The following is a 16,940-nucleotide window of genomic DNA, read 5'->3' on the forward strand; positions in this document are numbered from 1 at the left end:
ATTGCTGCTGTCCCGAGCATATTATATAAACATGTAAAAAGCACAAGGATTGTTGATTTAATTAAAAAGTCCTCCACTACTTAGCAAATACAGTTCATATACCAAGCTGTGAATTATCCAACAAGTACATTTCTCAGAAATGGATATGAAGATTTGTAAAGCGCTTCATTCTCAGATGGAAGGTTATTTAAACTGTATAGTCATATAGTCATAAGCCAAATGTTTGCACAGTTTGATAAAATGATTTTAAGCACAATTCACAGATTTTTACATTGGAGTACTAGTCAGCTAAATCATTCTGTGTTGATATAAAAAATACAAACAGTCCATTTCTCATGTTTAATTAAAACATACATATATAGTATACACTTGTTTCACTGGATTTAATAAAAACAATTTACATATTGTCGGTCATCAGGTTATTCATACTGATGAACATACAGGCATTTCTGAGCAATTGTGCAGCATAACATTTTTGCAACGTGAGAGCAGTTCTTGTCAAAATATTTCATTAATAAAAGTTTACATTATGTATATACAGCAGTAGTTATTGAACATGTTGAATACTGAAAAGACTGCAAAGGCATGGTCAAAAGAGCAGTTCCACAGAGAGTTAATATTAGATGAGAATAATTAAAATGCTCTACATTAGAATAAAATCTTTAAATATTTGTACAGTTCACAAGAAATATCATTTTTTGAGCAACCAGCAACAAATGAAGAAGTTGGCTTTCAACTTCTTACATAGTTTCTGTTTGCATGTTTGCTGTGTGTAATAGCCGTACATGATGCTGTTATCTACCCTTGATTAGAGGCCTTTCTATCACTAGTCTAAAATAGAGTTCAGACCAGGGGCCCCTGCAATTTAGCCACGCTTGATAAGATCTTTTCCCCTCTAGACAAAACAAACCATAATGCCTGAACTTTAAAATTACAGGCATTAACCTCATACATGTAACAGCTATACAACAGTCTGTGAGTGGCATCTCTCCACAGCGCTCTCCTTGCCCCCCTTCAGTCATGGTGAGTCCAACACTACTTGAATATGTACAACTCTTTAGTCAGCATCAAAGCAACAGATCAGCTCTTAGCTACAATACCTGCAATTAAAGTGTTATGTGCAAAGTTGAAGAAAAGAAGCTGTATGATCGCCAACTGCTCTATTTCCAATGATGGCTAGGGGCAAATGAATTGGGGAATTAGGGATCTGGATAATTATTTACTGCTAGAATGAAGGAAAAAAAAATGATTTACAAGCATTTAGAAAGACAACTATGGTTGCACTTCCAGCAACTAGTCTTTAAATAAATTCCACTGTACTGTACAGTGCACACCAGGACCACAGAAAGCACCAAAACACCATGACTGGTTGTATTGCTTCTAGACTACCCTGTGCACACTTAACAGGTAGGTGAGGAAGACATTTCAGATCCGACACCCATGAGGAATCAAAAATGTAAACGTTTTACAAAAATAAAGTCAGTTATTAGCTCAACATACAGTAGAAATAGCTGGCCTTATAAAAAATATAGTGATTTCTTTTTTCAACAGTTCTCGGGAGTGTTCGCAGGGTGCTGAGGCAGAAGAGGGGGGGGTGCTGATCGAGGTCGGACAGAGGACGGGAGACCCCACAGTGACACACTGTCCCTCTCAGTAATGGCTGCAGTGACAGCGAGCTGTCCCTAGTGGATGTTGAGGTTTCTGAAGTAGTCAAAGGTTGCCCCCAGGGCCCAGCTGGTCTCCACGTTGTTCACCTTCTTGGCTAGCTGTTGAGCAGAGTGACAGAAGGGGGGGGGGGGGGGGGGGTCATTAAAACCACAAAGAAAACAAACCATTCCCTACTCCCTACGCCCATGACTGACTGTACAGACAGGATATTAGAATTTTGTCACATCTCTTCTCACCTGAAGCACAGTGTTGTCCTTGAAGCCAAAGCCCTCCTTTAGCAGGCAAGTGATATATGTCATATCCATGCAGAGGAAGGGGCTGATAGCGCGGTACTTGGTCATTTTGTTGCACACTGCAAACACAAATAACCACAGGTTTCAGACATGACATTAATACAGGTTTCACAGACCACTAACTAAAAAAAAAGCATTTGACGGAGACACCTTGTTCCATCGTACAATGGAGCCACGTTCCATGTATTAACAACAAAAAAAAAACCACCTTTTCTAACCCCTGTGCTACATGATTAAAAGATGATCTTTCTGTTTTGTTTGGCTGAGTAAACAGGGAGGTGCGAGGAGAACAGCCGAGGGTCAGCACAAGGCTGCGGGTGGGTGGCAGTGTTAAACAGCCTAGTACACAGTTTGTGCGTTGCAGTATGTGTCAGCCCCCAGGTGGTGTGTGGCTGTCAGGTGCCCTCCTGCCTGGGCCAGACAGACATCTTCAGCTCAGTTGCCAGCCCAGCCTGAGCCAGACGTGTTCCTCGAGACCATGTGACAGTGTTCTCGCAACACAAACGGCCTTACATAACACACCATCTCCTTCCTACTTGTTATAAATCTGGTGCTACATGGGTATTGCAAGTGTCACACTCTTGAGCTGATAAGCATGGTGTGTATTGGTTAAATATACGTAAACGTTTTGCGGCGACGTTAAACTATAATTATTCTATTTGTGTCTTATAATCTATCTCCATAAATCATTTTATCTGTTACATTTTACTCTTGTCATAAATTATATTTTAAGGATAAGAATGTTGCTCTTTAGAGCATCGACTATTGCATGAAGTTCCAGTGGTTAAAGGACTGATATGTATAGCTTCTAAGATTGTGTGTCTTACACACAAGTGTATGCAACAAGGTAACATGTAACTCTTACCTTCCTTGGCTCTCTTCTTAAAATCCCTGACTTCAATCGCACCACCTCGACTGCCATCTGTGCAGGAAAAACAAACATATAACTCGAATGCCTATTTTGTGCAAAGGATGACAACAAGAATGAAAGATAAGGGCACTGGAAGGCGACTCTTCGGTCTGTGCCCCCACTCACCAATGAGGCCGGACTCCACAGCTCGGTCAAAGTAGTAGGAGAAGGCATAGAAGACACTGCTGCCCTTCACTTCATAAGGCTGGTGCACTATTCCTTTGATTACCTTCATAACCTCATAGTAGCACAGCTTGTATCCGGCATAGCCTGAGGAAAGAGGGAAAGGGAAAATGTAGTTTTGTCAAAGAATGGCTTAACTCATATTGGAAATGGTGGAGTAAACAATGAGTTAAAGGTGCTTGGAAGCAGCGATGGCTGGAATGCAACTGTGAGAGTCTAAAGCCTCAGTTTGAGGTTAGCCAGAGGTTGAAGCTGGGGGCTCACCAGACAATATACAAGGGAAGCCCCAGAAGGACAAGTTTCACACAGCCCCATGGATATGGTTGGCTCATTTGTGCCGGCAAAACCATGTGCTGACAAGAGCGGCATTTAGTGCGGCCCTGTTGGGCTGTCTATTTTTACCACATAATTGTGAGCGGTCCAGATCAAGCCGCTCGTTACACAAAAAAAATAACAACTCAGGGACAAGCCCAGCATCTTTTGGCTACTTCACTGTGGTATGGGAGTGACTGCCTTATTTGTGAAGTTAACTGACAGTTTTCTTTTCGTTTAAATACAAGGTTGACTGCAGTATAATTGTTCGAGAGGGAAGACAGAGAGAGAGAGGATGACAAAACATGCATTTGGCGCCAAGGTTACAGAAACTTCAGCGGATAAATGTTCTCATGAGGGACTGCATTGTACTGTACTCTATTCCGTTCCAGAGTTGAGAAAGGAATGCACGGATCGCTGCATCCAAAGCTCTTGGAAGGCAATCAAAACCTCAGGGTGCTTTTATCTTACCGTCTGGAATCCCGCTAACTTTGTAGCTGGTTCCTCCAAAAGTCACATCTTCTCTGAACTTTTTCGGGAGGCATGAACTCGTGAAGACTTTCCAATCCAGCCCTGGGAAAACAAAAACAAGAAGCAGTTTTGTTATCTTCCAATGAGTACATTATGAAAGAACGACACAGAGTGCAAATAAAGAAGTGATGAAAGGAGCTCGATACTCTACCTTCAGCTCCTAGTGCTCCAAGAGTTGCCAGTCGAGCCGCATACAGTCCATTTCCAAGGTAGCTATGTGATGATGACAGACGCTTACGGTAAGTATCTTAGATAGATATGTATATTTTACTCTACAAAACACTGATATGTAATCCATAGCATCTTCTTTGTCTGTTATTTACCTGTGCGTGTAGAGTTGATACGTGTGCTTGAAGAGGTTGAAGTTAGCGATGTAGGTGGGAGGAGCCGACTGAACCGTTTTCTGTTGGATGAACAACAAATGTTTAGCGGCGTATTTTGGGCAATACAATTTTCAAACAGGCTTATTTACCACATACAATATGTATCATTCACCTTTGACTTGGGAAGGAAAGTGATCTGTGTAGATCCTCCACCCAAATCCAGGATGCCCACCGTCCTCCTTGTGTTGGAGTACAAGTGACCTATATAAAATGAGCTTAAAGTTAAACAGGATAAGGTGCCACTCATCATCCGCGCAACAAACAGAGCACACGTTGTAATCTTGTGGCTTTATCGCCAGTTCCAGTTGGAATTTCTGCCTTTTACAAACACTGCTGTCAGACTGACGCATGCTTACAGATCATGTCTTTCCCCACCAAGAGGGAAAATACCTTTTTTGGCTCAAGGTTGATTAAAATAAATGTGATGGTGCCATAGCTGTGTTAAAAAAAAAACGTGAGGAACTATTGCTTGTTTTTGCAACCTGTTTGGGGCCAGTGATTCAAGCGCATAACCTCAGACAGGAGTCTTTCACTGCCGGGCTTCTGTGTACACTGGAGCCTCAGATATGAGCCTCCTGACCACTAACACCACCATAGCAAAACACAAGCAATGTCTTACCTGTAAGGAAGTTCACTGTGACCCAGGCAAGGACTCCTAAAACAGCACAAGGGTGAAAATGTCTGCATTAGTAAAAGCCTGAGAAGTGACACAACGGACCTATGCTACATTTTCACATTTGAACGTGTTACAAGCACGACGAACACACTTAGAAGTGAAGATGGCTTTTGGTTCAGTTCTCCTTTATTGTGCTGATATTAAAGTAGCAGAGTTTGTGCAACTCACATGCACTGTTGCAGACCAGCCCAGGTAATTACAATTGTCTCAGGTGTCAAGTTATTGCGCTCATAAAGGGAGGATAATGAATGGCACATACTGTATGATGAAACATAACATAGTGAGGGTGTCTTAATGACTGATGTGGAGGATAGCACGAAATTATTGGGCGTGGGGCAACAACTCACACTGGCTTATTTATTTGTCTAAGCGAGGTAGTAACAGACCTCTTGTAAAAAGAATTACGAGAGCAGCATTGTTTGATGCATTCTCGGTGAATGAGGCAGTTAAAGCACCTGCAGACAATAAATCTGTCAAAAATAAAACAAATACAAATCTTGTGTTTTGTGTACTATATATATATATATATAGTATGATCACCTACCTTCTTTTGCTCCATTCATGATGGAAACACTGTTGTTTGGCACAAAGAAAGGGGACTCGTCAAATACCTCTCGCACCTACGGAATAGATTCATCACAATGTCATTACAATTACCTCCTGGATATGTGTCAAAATAATACAATGATACTTGGCTACACCCCAAAATATGCTGCTGTTGTCAGGATATAGTCTATTCAGTCTCTGGTTCTGTTCTAGATTGACAGATAACTCAACCACAAGCATGGCTGGAACAGTAGCCTGGATTTAATACTTTAAATGACAAATATGGTTACTCCACACAACCCCACAACAGCTGTTTTTTGCGACATGATAGCCACCAAATGGGCAGACTTGCTGCCTCTTTTTTTTTTTCAAAGACACTTGTAAGCACTTAGTGGTTTCTCATCCCTCTCTTGGCGGGACGGGTGGTGCTTGTGCCAAATTGTCTGGTAGCGAGGGCAGAGAGAAAACGTGCCTCACCTCCTTCAGAAGAGCGTTGGCCCTTTCTTCAGGCAACAGACGCAGACCTGCTGTGGCCTTCAGGACCACTGGGGTCCTCCTCCAGTCCTCCTCTGGCACTGTCTTCTTGGCAATCTTCAGCAACTGTCGGATGGTGTTGCCACCCTGCAGGAAGAGATGGCGATCAGTTACAGGCAGCATAATCATTAAACGGAGAGACATTTCATAATCAAACTAAGACATTTCTTGAGTGGTCAAAGTCTTTAAAAACATGCATAAATCAAAGGCACGGCAGACAGGAGTGGGCAGCCGTGACAGCATCAGCAGGAGGCATTTTTGTAATTACACAGTGTTTACATCACATGAACCCAGCCCAAAGAAAATCCCAGTGGTTCGCAGACAGTGAACAACTCCCTAATATACCTGATAATTAATAATAAGTGATGGTGTAAACATGCGTACATACCTCCTCGGGGTTGTCCTTATAAGCAGACAGACCAGGCTTCACTGCGTGGTACATTTCATTGTCCAGGACTGGCAGTTCAACTAAAAAAATAAAAGTCAGTGTCAGTGAACAGATCATAAACCAGAGTGCAGGATCAAATATAAACCCAGGTACACGATTGCATTGCTTTTCTTTTACAACTCATGATATTTAGTCTGCCGCTCGTCACCTACATCAGTTTCAGAGGTCTGCTTCCAACACAGTTGAGTCATACAGGCAAAAGTCCACATCAGCTACTTTTAGAAACCCTTTGCCCGGTGCACTCTGCCGGTGCATGTTTATACTTACACCACACAGTGAATGACCTAACAGCAGGCAGACAGCGTGGAAGCCAACAAGCATGCGCAAGAGAGTTAGAGAAAGTGGAGCAATTACCAGGGTCTTTCTGGATGAACTTATAGATGTGGATCCTGCTGCCTGTGCTCCCAGCGTCGAACATGATCCCATAGAACACGCGGCTCGTGTTGACAGGGGAGGAGGCTTCCAGCACCGGCTGGAAAACTTCAGGTAGGTGGTAAGGCTCGGGCGCGGGATGCACGACTTCGGGCACCGGGTGGAACGCCTCTGGTATGGGGTGGATGACTTCAGGTCCCGGGTGGAACACCTCGGGGATCTCGGGGTAAGTCGGCACGCCGGGCTGCGGGACTACGGGCTCTGGGTTGGCGACCTCAGGGAGGAGGTTTTCCGTGTTGGCAGAGTGGTCCCGGTAGCGGTAGAAGTGGGGGACGTAGCGGTGGTGCCGGTAGTAGGTCGCCTCCGCTGTGAGGCTCACGGCCAGAAGCCACACGGATAAAGTGAGCAGCGGGCTCGGCGTGGCCATTGTTTTCACAGCCCGGCGACAAGAGAGGGGACGTTAAAGAGGAGAGCCGAGGAGAAGAGGAGCCGGTGGATGCTGGAGTTCAAGAGTGACAGCGGCCCTGCAAAGAGAGAGAGTGAGTGTGAGAGAGAGAGAGAGAGAGAGAGAGCGAGAGAGAGAGAACAGTGGAGATGGAGAGAGGCAGAGTGGATGCGATGCAGACTCAGGACTGTCCGGTCATCCGTTTACAGTATATAAAGACATAAGGGCTTGGCATGGGGCCACGCCGAATGAAGCCATCCACCAATCCTGTGGCGGTCCATCCCAACTCCATCAGGAGGTCCCCCCCCCCCCCCCCTCCTCCTGTGAGCTAAACTGAAGACCGACTACCTGCCTACCGACAGCATTTCACTTGTCTTTACTGGTTATTCTGGAGGGGGGGGAAAAGTCCCCTAAGGAAAGGAGAAAGGGATTTATAAAGACGTTTAAATGAATGGCTCACTCCGAAAACCCTAAAAGAAATGGTCTTAAAATACGTTTTTATGGGCGTTTTTAAGACTTACATAGTAACTTGCCTCAGAAATTCCTTCACCCTACAACTCTTTGGACTTTCACGACTTCACAAATGCTCAAATTTGGCTACATGGTTAAATTAAAAGTGATGTAAGTTTCTATTTGGCAGTTATAAAGTCACTTCAGTAGAGTTTTGAAATCAATTACTGCAGGTCTCAAAGGTACTTTGATATCGCAATTTTCTAATCTTTGGAATTAACCTTGTGGGTAATTAAAACAAGGAACTCCAACTCCTATTTAAGACTGAAGATGTGACTCATTATGTGTTGCAGCCAGAATGGAGTCTGGCTTTGTTTTTATCAGGTATTACTACATCTACTTAGTCATGTTCGGTAGCTGGAATGATTCATGTCTGATTAAAAATAACAAAAACTCTCAACCTCTTCTTCATGATCCTGCAATAATCACCACAATAAAATCAGCTGCAGCTCTTTCACCAACCTTACCCACATGCAAATGTGACCTGCACTCCAGCTGGCATAAAAGTTAAAAAAATGTTAGCAATCTTCTCACTCCCACTCATCCTTGTGTTAACCACAGGCTTTCCAAAGGAAAAATATTTGGGCCGCGAGGCACGTTTCACTAGAGAATGCATGAAAAGCATGAGTGGCTGTTTCTCTGCTTTAGGTGGGTGGTTGGCACGGCATCATAAGACATGCTGCAATGTATCGGCTAATTCTCATGCAACGTTCAGTCACTGGCTGTAGTGCAGGATGCAGAGGCATCAAGGACGTCTTACAGCAGTGGAGCACAGAGGCACAGCAAGTCAGGGACCTGACATGAACTGAGATTTGTAAGGGGCTGTGATATTTTTCACCCACTTTGTATCAACAGAAAGAGGACAGACATCTGAAACAGGAGGCATTGATAGTCTAGCAACTGAGGCATCCTGGGGAAACTGAGCCTGCCCCAGCCCTGACCTAACATGTGCTTATACGAGACTGTTTCACCTCAGGCAGCAGGCGACTGAAGCCGAAACCAAGCGGTCGGCCAGCCCAGTCAGGAGGGTAAGGGGAGGGCAGAGGTCCTGCAGATGGGCACAAAAGAGTGCAGGAAGTCCACAGAGAGGACAATGTGGGGAGGGTGGGGCTTGGCACCAGTGTTCACCCATCATGCCATTCCGCTCCCAGGACACTCGACTGTGCAAAGCACTGTAATTTGAACTAAAAATATTGGACTTTCTTTCCTCCTTCCTTTTTTCTAAATACTGTGGCTACTTTTTTCAATCCTGCGGCTCACCAGAATGGTCCTTCGCCCCTATCAAAGCTACATGTGCAGGACCTCTCTCTGACTTGTGCCCGTAGATGTCTTGGTTGCATGTTAACATATGTGATAATGTGACAAATAAACCCTGGAAAGAAATGTCCTATTACAGATGTAAAAGGAGCCATGTTTTGTCTGGAGTGTGTTTTCATTTTCAAGCCATGTGTTAAATATTTTAAAAAGGACTTCAAATGCTGTTAATGTTCAGACACATCTTGTAGTCAATGCAGAAATTAATTTGGATAATGTGTAGAGTTTGGACAGCTGCAATCCACCTCAGGCCATTTGGTGCATGAATCACAGCATGTGTTAGTTTAAAACACACCTACTTTTATAATAGATCTATGTGATGCAATAGGAACTGCCCTCTGAGTAAAATGTCCGATGAATTTGGATTTTACAACAGACATTTTAGGTAAATGCAGGATAACTACCGCTTTACCCGGCATTATCTTAAATAAGGAGTTGGAAGTATCAAAAAAGCTCAAACTGGTAGAATGGATTTCTACAACAGACATTTTATTTTTGAATATTGAGTCTAGAAATCGCACTAAGCTAACACTAAGCATAACAATTGTTAAGGAAAATCTCTATGTTGCCAAATCATGTTAGTTAGTTGATGTCATCCAAATGTGCACTGCCACTCCATAATCGGTGTGTAAAGTGTCCCTCTACAGCATGACACAGCACATTACAAACACAATGTTTTAAAGGACATTTTGGTATTTTGTTTCAAGTTAACTGAAACCATAACGCATGAGAAGAGACCCCAGCTTTGTAATCTACACTGTGCAATATATCATTAATATGCTGCAATGTTACCCTCAGGAATGCCATGTTTGTGGGTGTCCTACCCCAAGAAGTCCATTGAAGGGACCCAAACCTTGTCATTACAATTCCAGTGATAATGACAGCTTGGAAAAGCTCAGGGTTATTTCAGTTTTCTCTCCTCACTGTCATAGTAATTACCTTTAAATTTAGTCTTCAAACTCTGTTGATGATGCCAGAGCAGAGAGTGACCCTGTATGATTCAGTTTTCAGTATAGCTACACCCAACACTTTTATGATATTTACTTTTTTTGTTTGGTGAATAATCTACACTGGACACTGTCAGGCTCCAGCAGAAAGCTGAACAAGATAATGGAGAGAATGTCATGGTTTTAAATTATGACCTGCGCTAACTTTACATTGTTTCTTTTGGATGAGCTTCTTCGAAGATGTAAGCCAACTGCATTTACGATTATCCTAGTGGTTTTCCCATAACTCCAGTGGAAAAGAAAACTGTGGTGATGGCAGCGAGTAACACATAGTTCTTTTCAGGACAATCTGGACACTTTTGTCGACAGGAGTCAAATGTATTTCATGTCATCATGTGGGAGGAGATCATGTGCAAACAGATCCTGTTTGATAGAGCTCAGCATGAGAAGACTCTAATTACAAGAGAAGGGACAAATAGTGTGTCAGTCCACAGGCTGTTGAGCAGAACAGACATCTGTATCTTACAATCTCCCCAGAGGGATTGACAGTGATTGATTGATTTAAACTTTTGTTTAGCAGAAGGTGAGATATAAACACAAAACTGCAGCCAAAACGCAACAATAAATAAATGCTAAGGAAAAGGGTGTTAATTGAAACCACCACAATGAGCTGCTGGTTATTTTTTGAATGACTGAAACAAACTTTAGAAGCTTATATCAGTTAGACGACTTGTCAACAATCTTAATATTTGGTTAACTTTTACAATGTAAAATGTAAAACACTTGTTGGGTCCATTTCTCAAACGTATCTGTAGTTCATTTCATTGCAATTGAGAATTAAATGTAATTTGGAATGGCTTTGAAACTCTGGTTTGGAAAAATGTAAGGGGCATGTTTCACCGATTTCAGACATTTTACTGACTAAACCATTCATTCATCTTTACTAATTTATTTTACTAGTTTTATTTTAAACATAAAGATGATCAAATGCCAAACCATATACACATAAAATACATAGCAAATAAACATAAACAACTTTTCCTCGGTTGCAGCGTCTCCATGGCAACAAAACAAACGCGCACCTATGGCAACAACACTAGACAAACATGCAGGAGCTCGGTACCGGTACCGGAACCGTTAATTTAGCCCAGCTGATCAAACGTCATCTCCTTATGGTAGCACGGGGTTGTTGTCTGTAGTGTATTAACGGTAGCAGCGATGGAGAAGAAGAAAGTCTCCAAAGTAAAGAGAGCGAAAGCCGGGTGAGTGCCTCACAGTTTGCCACACAGTTGTACACTTTTTACGTTAGCTTTGACGTTAAAACACGTTGTGTCTTGTTCAAGGAAAGGAAAGAAAGAAGGAAAACAGGAGACCAAAGCGGTCAAAGAGTCTGACATCGAGAGAGCCAAGGACAACGCTGCCCTCTGGGAGCTGAGGTTAAAGGTCACTGAGCGGTCGCTCGCGGAGTACCGCGAGGATTTCCGCAAATTGGCACGCGTGAACGACGATCTCACGAGCCAGCTGTACCGAGCGGATAAGGACGCGATCGATATAGCTGCCTTCACGCAGAAAGAAGACGCAGCTAAAGAGGAGAAGGTGAACACGTAGTGTGTGTGTGTGAATGATGAATTATTAATGAATGATGAATTAATGATGAATTAACCACGTCCGGGTTTTAACAAACGTGTTTTAACAGATCAATACGCTGCAGAAAAGACTCAAAAGTCAAGAAAGAGTTGCACGTGAGGAACACAACAAACTGGTGAGTTCATTTTCAAACAAAGCACAATAAAACAAATGCGACTTTTCATTTGGCCCACCAAACATGCTGCAGCCAGCCTTTGCCATTGCTGTGATTTACTGTGAGCAACTTAACAAAATGTGCTGAGCCGTGTCTTAACTGCTGTCCTGTGTGCAATTATGTTGACATTTATTATATAAGAAGACAACAACTAAACAGCGAGACCATAACACAACAACAACAACAACACACCATCACATTCCGAGTTACATGGTGTTTTGCTATTTTAATCTCAGTGGTCACAGAATTACAAATTAAAAATGCTTGCTTGGGAAAAGGCAGTCACACTGCTGATCTCGATGCGTTGACCTTATCTCACACTGTGACACAGATCCGTACTCTAAAATAAAAGTTTAGTTAGCATAATATACACCTTATTTTGACCCCTTTTATCCCCACTGACTTCTGCTGCTTGTCGCTAAGATCAAGCTATCAAACGGACATAATTCAAATCTACGTTTGCTTCTGTTGGTAGCAGCTGTTTTTCCATCTTCCAGCTCTTCATGCTGGTAAAGTTGAGTGCAATAAGCTTCTGAGGAGGAAAAAAAAGAGGCATGGTCTGGACTTATTTGGAACATCCCTATTTATGACATGTATGGAACTGTCCCACAGGTCCAGTGAGGGGGAAAGAGTACTTGTCATGTGGTTTACGCTAAACGTGGGGCAATAAAAGGGTTCATCTTGAAAATTGACTTAGCTAATGGAAGCTACTCCATCGAAGGCATAAAAAAAAACGTCACCACGCAATCCCTTTTAATGTGAAACTGAGGGATATTTTTGGGGGGATGTTGACCATTAGATCACACAGAGTGAAAATTGCATGCGACGCAAACCAACTTGCATAACGATTGGTTCGATTGTGTCGATGAACATGTCCGGAGTTATGTTAAGAACAACGATTAGGCCTAAAGTGGTAATCAGCTGGTTGATAACCTCTCATTTAGTCGTCATGGACATGTTTGTGGGTGAGTGTTTTGCGAGTCTCTCATGACTTTGGTCATTTTGTCACATTTTTGATCAGACTGGCTTTGCCACAGTTGCATCTTGAGGCGTTTCGCCCTGACTGATCTGTGCTTAAGTTGGTTTAAAGAGAGTGAGGCCTGTGTGATGGTATGAAACTCTTCCAACCAAACTGTTCCAAGCTGCACTTATGGGAACTTTACAGACTCTCTAGTCCTGTATATAGATGAGCAGATTAGTGAAGACAGTAAAGGCACGCATTTAATGTTTTTCATTTTGTGTTCCACAGGTTGATTATTACACAACTGAAATCAACGCGATGAAGGAAATGTTCAGAGAGAAGTCCAGTGACTTCAATATGATCCCAATTTGGATGAAGAAAATCGAGGAATTCCAGACGAGGAGGGCCCAGGTGGAGCAGGAGCTCAGTGATGTGAGTAAAACAAACTTCCTATTAGTTTCCTATTAGGAGCGGTTGTCAGGATGTTCATGCAACCAATAACTTTGACCTTTTTATTTTGTAGATGAGAAAGAAATTGAATGCTGCCGATAAGGAGCACAGGGAAAACCTCAACAAAAGGGAGTGCAAATTCATAAAAAAAGAGGTACGGTCAAGTCAAATGATCCGACTCTGATCGATTTGGAAGATACTGACTAATAATGAGGTGAAATAGATGCGGTTTGAAAGTATATCAGCCAAACAGTTGGATAGATGTGGAGACCTGGCCCCCTGTTGATGGACAGATTCACATTAAGCACATTTCCCTGCAGGATCTCCTGGAGAAGGAAGCTGAGCACATCATAGACCTGGGGGTAGAGCGGGCCCACAATGAAGCCATTGTGTGAGTGTGTTTCCGCCGTCTCTTTTTACAATCTAATTTTATTCTTTTAAACTGCACTTGGAAGTCCTCAGAACGCACAGAAATAATAATGAACTCACGCAAGTGTTTATGTATTTAAAATATATATAACTACCAACTAATAGTTATTTTACTCGACCACACCGGCTGGTCACATTCAGATAATGTCCATCACCCAAGCCAATGATCACATCTTCAGCCTCCTCGGAACAAAGGAGTGTAATGTGTGTGGGGAAGACCATAGTTTATTACTTTTGACTCGTTTATTTCACCACTGCTATGTTTAGTTATTTTTTGCAGCTCATAAAACATCAACATTGATACTGGTGTGGTCCTGCCCGTTTGGTCTTAGTGTCCGTAATTGATTTAATTTTGAACACACAAAAGTCAAGTACTCTGACCCAGTAAATTCTGTGTGTTGGAACCAAGAAACAGAGCGAATTATGTTTGGCATGAAATTAACATTCAGAAGAATATTTCCATGATCAGAGACACTTTTGTCAGAGGCTTTTTTTTGTTTGTCCTGTGAACTATTCAGGCAGTTGGATGATGCCTCGCGCTCTGTATTCAAGGAGAACGTCCGTCTCAACGAAGCACTGAAATATCACATAAAGGAGGCAGAGCGACTGCAGATATTGACAAATTCAATGGCAAAGGAAAATGCCTCCCTGGCTCTGGACAAGGTATGTTTGAGCCGTAGAACAGCAAACAGCAGCGTTACTATTAGGCACCGGCAGTCCTGGGATAGAAACCATTCGCCCCCATGAAGTCATTTTCAATCATTTCAGTTATGAAGCACTTGTTAGACCTGTGCAGAATATATTTCAGGTGGTTTTTCCCTTGTGTTGTTTACTTGTGCTGACCCTGTGTATTTTGCTACCCAGCCTCTCAGCGGGCAGTGGTTGTGGTGAGTTTCCACTGGTGTATGAGGTTCAAATTCAGTGGCTTCTCCTTCGCAGGTTTCTGGCACCGACTCCTTAAAACAAATAAATATTTGGCACATTAATCTTACCTCTGATGACAGTAAATAAGGGAAGTAAATCCACCGTGTTGAAGCCTTGGCCACTCACTCAGCAAGCACGGGCTAGCACACAAACCATTATCTGTTCCAGCTCTACATTGGCATGCAAATGAAAGAATTTTCCATTTTACTACTTTGCTCTTCTGTCTACTCACCCAGAACACGTTTGAGTTGATGGTAAAGAAAAACGCAGCTCAGATGGGGGCCCAAAAAAAGGAGCTATCTGAACTGAGGGCCACGGTAGCTTCCCTGGAGCAGGCCCTCGAGCTAAAAGCTGGGGAAGCCGAGAGACAGGAGAAGGAGAAGGAGAAGGTGACTCTGGTCAGCAACCAGGCAGAGTTGAAGAAGCTCCAAAAGGTGCTTTCCATGCGGGACAGGGAGTTGGGGAAGGTCAAGCGGCTAGCGTGCATCATTGTGCAGCAGCGCAGAGAGCTGGAGCAGTTCTTCCACGAGGCACTGGCGGAGGTGAACCAGGAGATCATGGCCAGCAGGTTGCAATACAAAAAGGAGGCGCTGCAGGCTTATCGCTGGGAGATGAGACAAGCCACAGCAGGAAAACTAAAGTTCCCACCTATCCGCACCTTTCAGAAAGGCCCCCACAGCACCAACTCTGTCTATTCAGACATGGAGGAGGCTACAGTGTGGTAGGTCCGCTTCCCATCATTTCCAGGACTTTTACAACAGTGTATGTCGTAAGACCTCGTGTTTATCAGCACCAAGTAACATGCAGCACATTCAGTGGTCTGCACTCTTCATGGATCATCTCAATACAGCCGATATATGAAATATGTGTTCAATAACAGGGGTTAACATACATTTTTCCTGTTTTTTTTAAGGACTCATCAACCAGGCAGCAAAGTTGAACTCTCAGATCTAACTTGGGAGCAGAAGGAGCAAGTGATCAGGCTGCTCTTTGCTAAAATGAATGGACAGAGTGAAAGGTAAAAAACAACAACCAATAACTGTATTGTGTTTGTCTGAGCAAAAGGCTTGTTTGTTGCTTGTTCACTCATTAACTTCATCCTAAAAAAATTACCTCTTGAAATCCCTGAAAATGGACTTGTGGATCAATTACCTCTGAAGAACAAAGTGCAGTGACACCAAGCACCAGTTCAGGCTGAACTTCTGGTGACTCCTCCCTCTTTTTAATGTTATAAACAGCCATTTTCTCAGCAGAAGAGGATACCATAAAACATCAGTTAGGCTTCGACCAATTTTCTTTTCCATCCAGCTGCTTAAAAAGAATGAAGAAAGAGTCTGGGCACAATAGTAAAAATAGGCCCAGCCACAGAGTCGTGTGCTTGGAAACAAACATCTGGTCACGTCGATTTGCTCTCAGCCCCATTGGCCCCTCTTCACGTGCACTTGCAGTTTATTTTGTTCTTTGAACGCTTTGTGGCCAGGGAGCAGCTGGTAACATGATTTTCAAAAAGGAGTGCGCAGGGGGACATGAATGTATGGGGGTACGGCGGGCCAGAGGAGATGTGTATTCATGTTAACAGTGGTCTGGCACCTAGTCCAGCAGAATAACACGGAACATTTGGCGACCCAGTTAGCGGCATCAAAAGTACATGTGCATTGTGTTAACCCAGAGTAACCCCTTTCCAAGACAGTCTGCAGGCCGGAGTGAATAGACACCAGTGTGCTGAAACATGGCTTTTCACTAGTTCTGTATTTAACTGCAACTCTGCATTTTTCCTGATAGGAAAGCCAGCCAACCTCAGCCTCCTCTGAGAAGAAGCCTTATTGACAGCGATGCTGCTGGGTAAGAGACACCAAAGGAATGTACGAGGATAAAAGTTGTATCTCATCCTTGCAATTACTGGTGCCACATTCCATGTTTAGAGGGAAAAGCGTCGGCTGTGAGAACACGATTGCCCACGTTTGATTTATTAAGACAGTTGCATTTTAGCGTTGCTTAATGATGACTGTCTTCCAGAATTAGAGAGGAGCTCTCCCCGGCGACCTTCATCACCCAGGCGCCTGAGCCCGTTCTGCCCTCGAACGCAAACAGCCTGCCGGATATACCCACCGCTCTCAGTTCTCCACATTGCACATGAGTGTCAATCATGTGTGTAGTAGAATACAAGATGCTGTTTTGGTGCTCATAAATATCTTATACATGCATGTATTCAAGGCGTGGTAATATAATAATAATATACAAGATGCAGTGTCTATGGACACCTTCATTTATGGGGATTAAACTGAAGTGTAAATAAAGACAAG

At 43.1% G+C, this 16,940-nt stretch overlaps 2 protein-coding genes across 2 annotated transcripts; one reads left to right on the forward strand and one right to left on the reverse strand.

The window, feature by feature from the left end:
- Positions 1 to 32: 32 nt before the first annotated feature.
- Positions 33 to 7,468, reverse strand: entpd5a (ectonucleoside triphosphate diphosphohydrolase 5a). The gene is made up of 13 exons (XM_079175221.1): positions 6,839 to 7,468; positions 6,425 to 6,504; positions 5,980 to 6,123; positions 5,501 to 5,576; positions 4,900 to 4,935; positions 4,393 to 4,481; positions 4,221 to 4,300; positions 4,049 to 4,110; positions 3,838 to 3,939; positions 2,998 to 3,141; positions 2,827 to 2,883; positions 1,905 to 2,020; positions 33 to 1,766 (listed from the first exon to the last, which is right to left on the reverse strand). The coding sequence occupies exons 1-13, from the start codon at positions 7,281 to 7,283 to the stop codon at positions 1,683 to 1,685; spliced, it is 1,515 nt and encodes a 504-aa protein (XP_079031347.1). The 5' UTR covers positions 7,284 to 7,468; the 3' UTR covers positions 33 to 1,682.
- A 3,822-nt stretch (positions 7,469 to 11,290) lies between these two features.
- Positions 11,291 to 16,781, forward strand: LOC306707305 (basal body-orientation factor 1-like; the record flags this gene model as incomplete). The annotated part of the gene is made up of 10 exons (XM_079174698.1): positions 11,291 to 11,334; positions 11,416 to 11,668; positions 13,123 to 13,266; positions 13,358 to 13,438; positions 13,605 to 13,675; positions 14,232 to 14,376; positions 14,874 to 15,358; positions 15,551 to 15,655; positions 16,420 to 16,479; positions 16,654 to 16,781. The coding sequence occupies 10 exons, from the start codon at positions 11,291 to 11,293 to the stop codon at positions 16,772 to 16,774; spliced, it is 1,509 nt and encodes a 502-aa protein (XP_079030824.1). The 3' UTR covers positions 16,775 to 16,781.
- Between the last annotated feature and the right edge of the window lie 159 nt (positions 16,782 to 16,940).

This window comes from Pholis gunnellus, assembly GCF_910591455.1.
Source record: "Pholis gunnellus genome assembly, chromosome: 15".
In the NCBI taxonomy this organism is placed as follows: domain Eukaryota; kingdom Metazoa; phylum Chordata; class Actinopteri; order Perciformes; family Pholidae; genus Pholis; species Pholis gunnellus.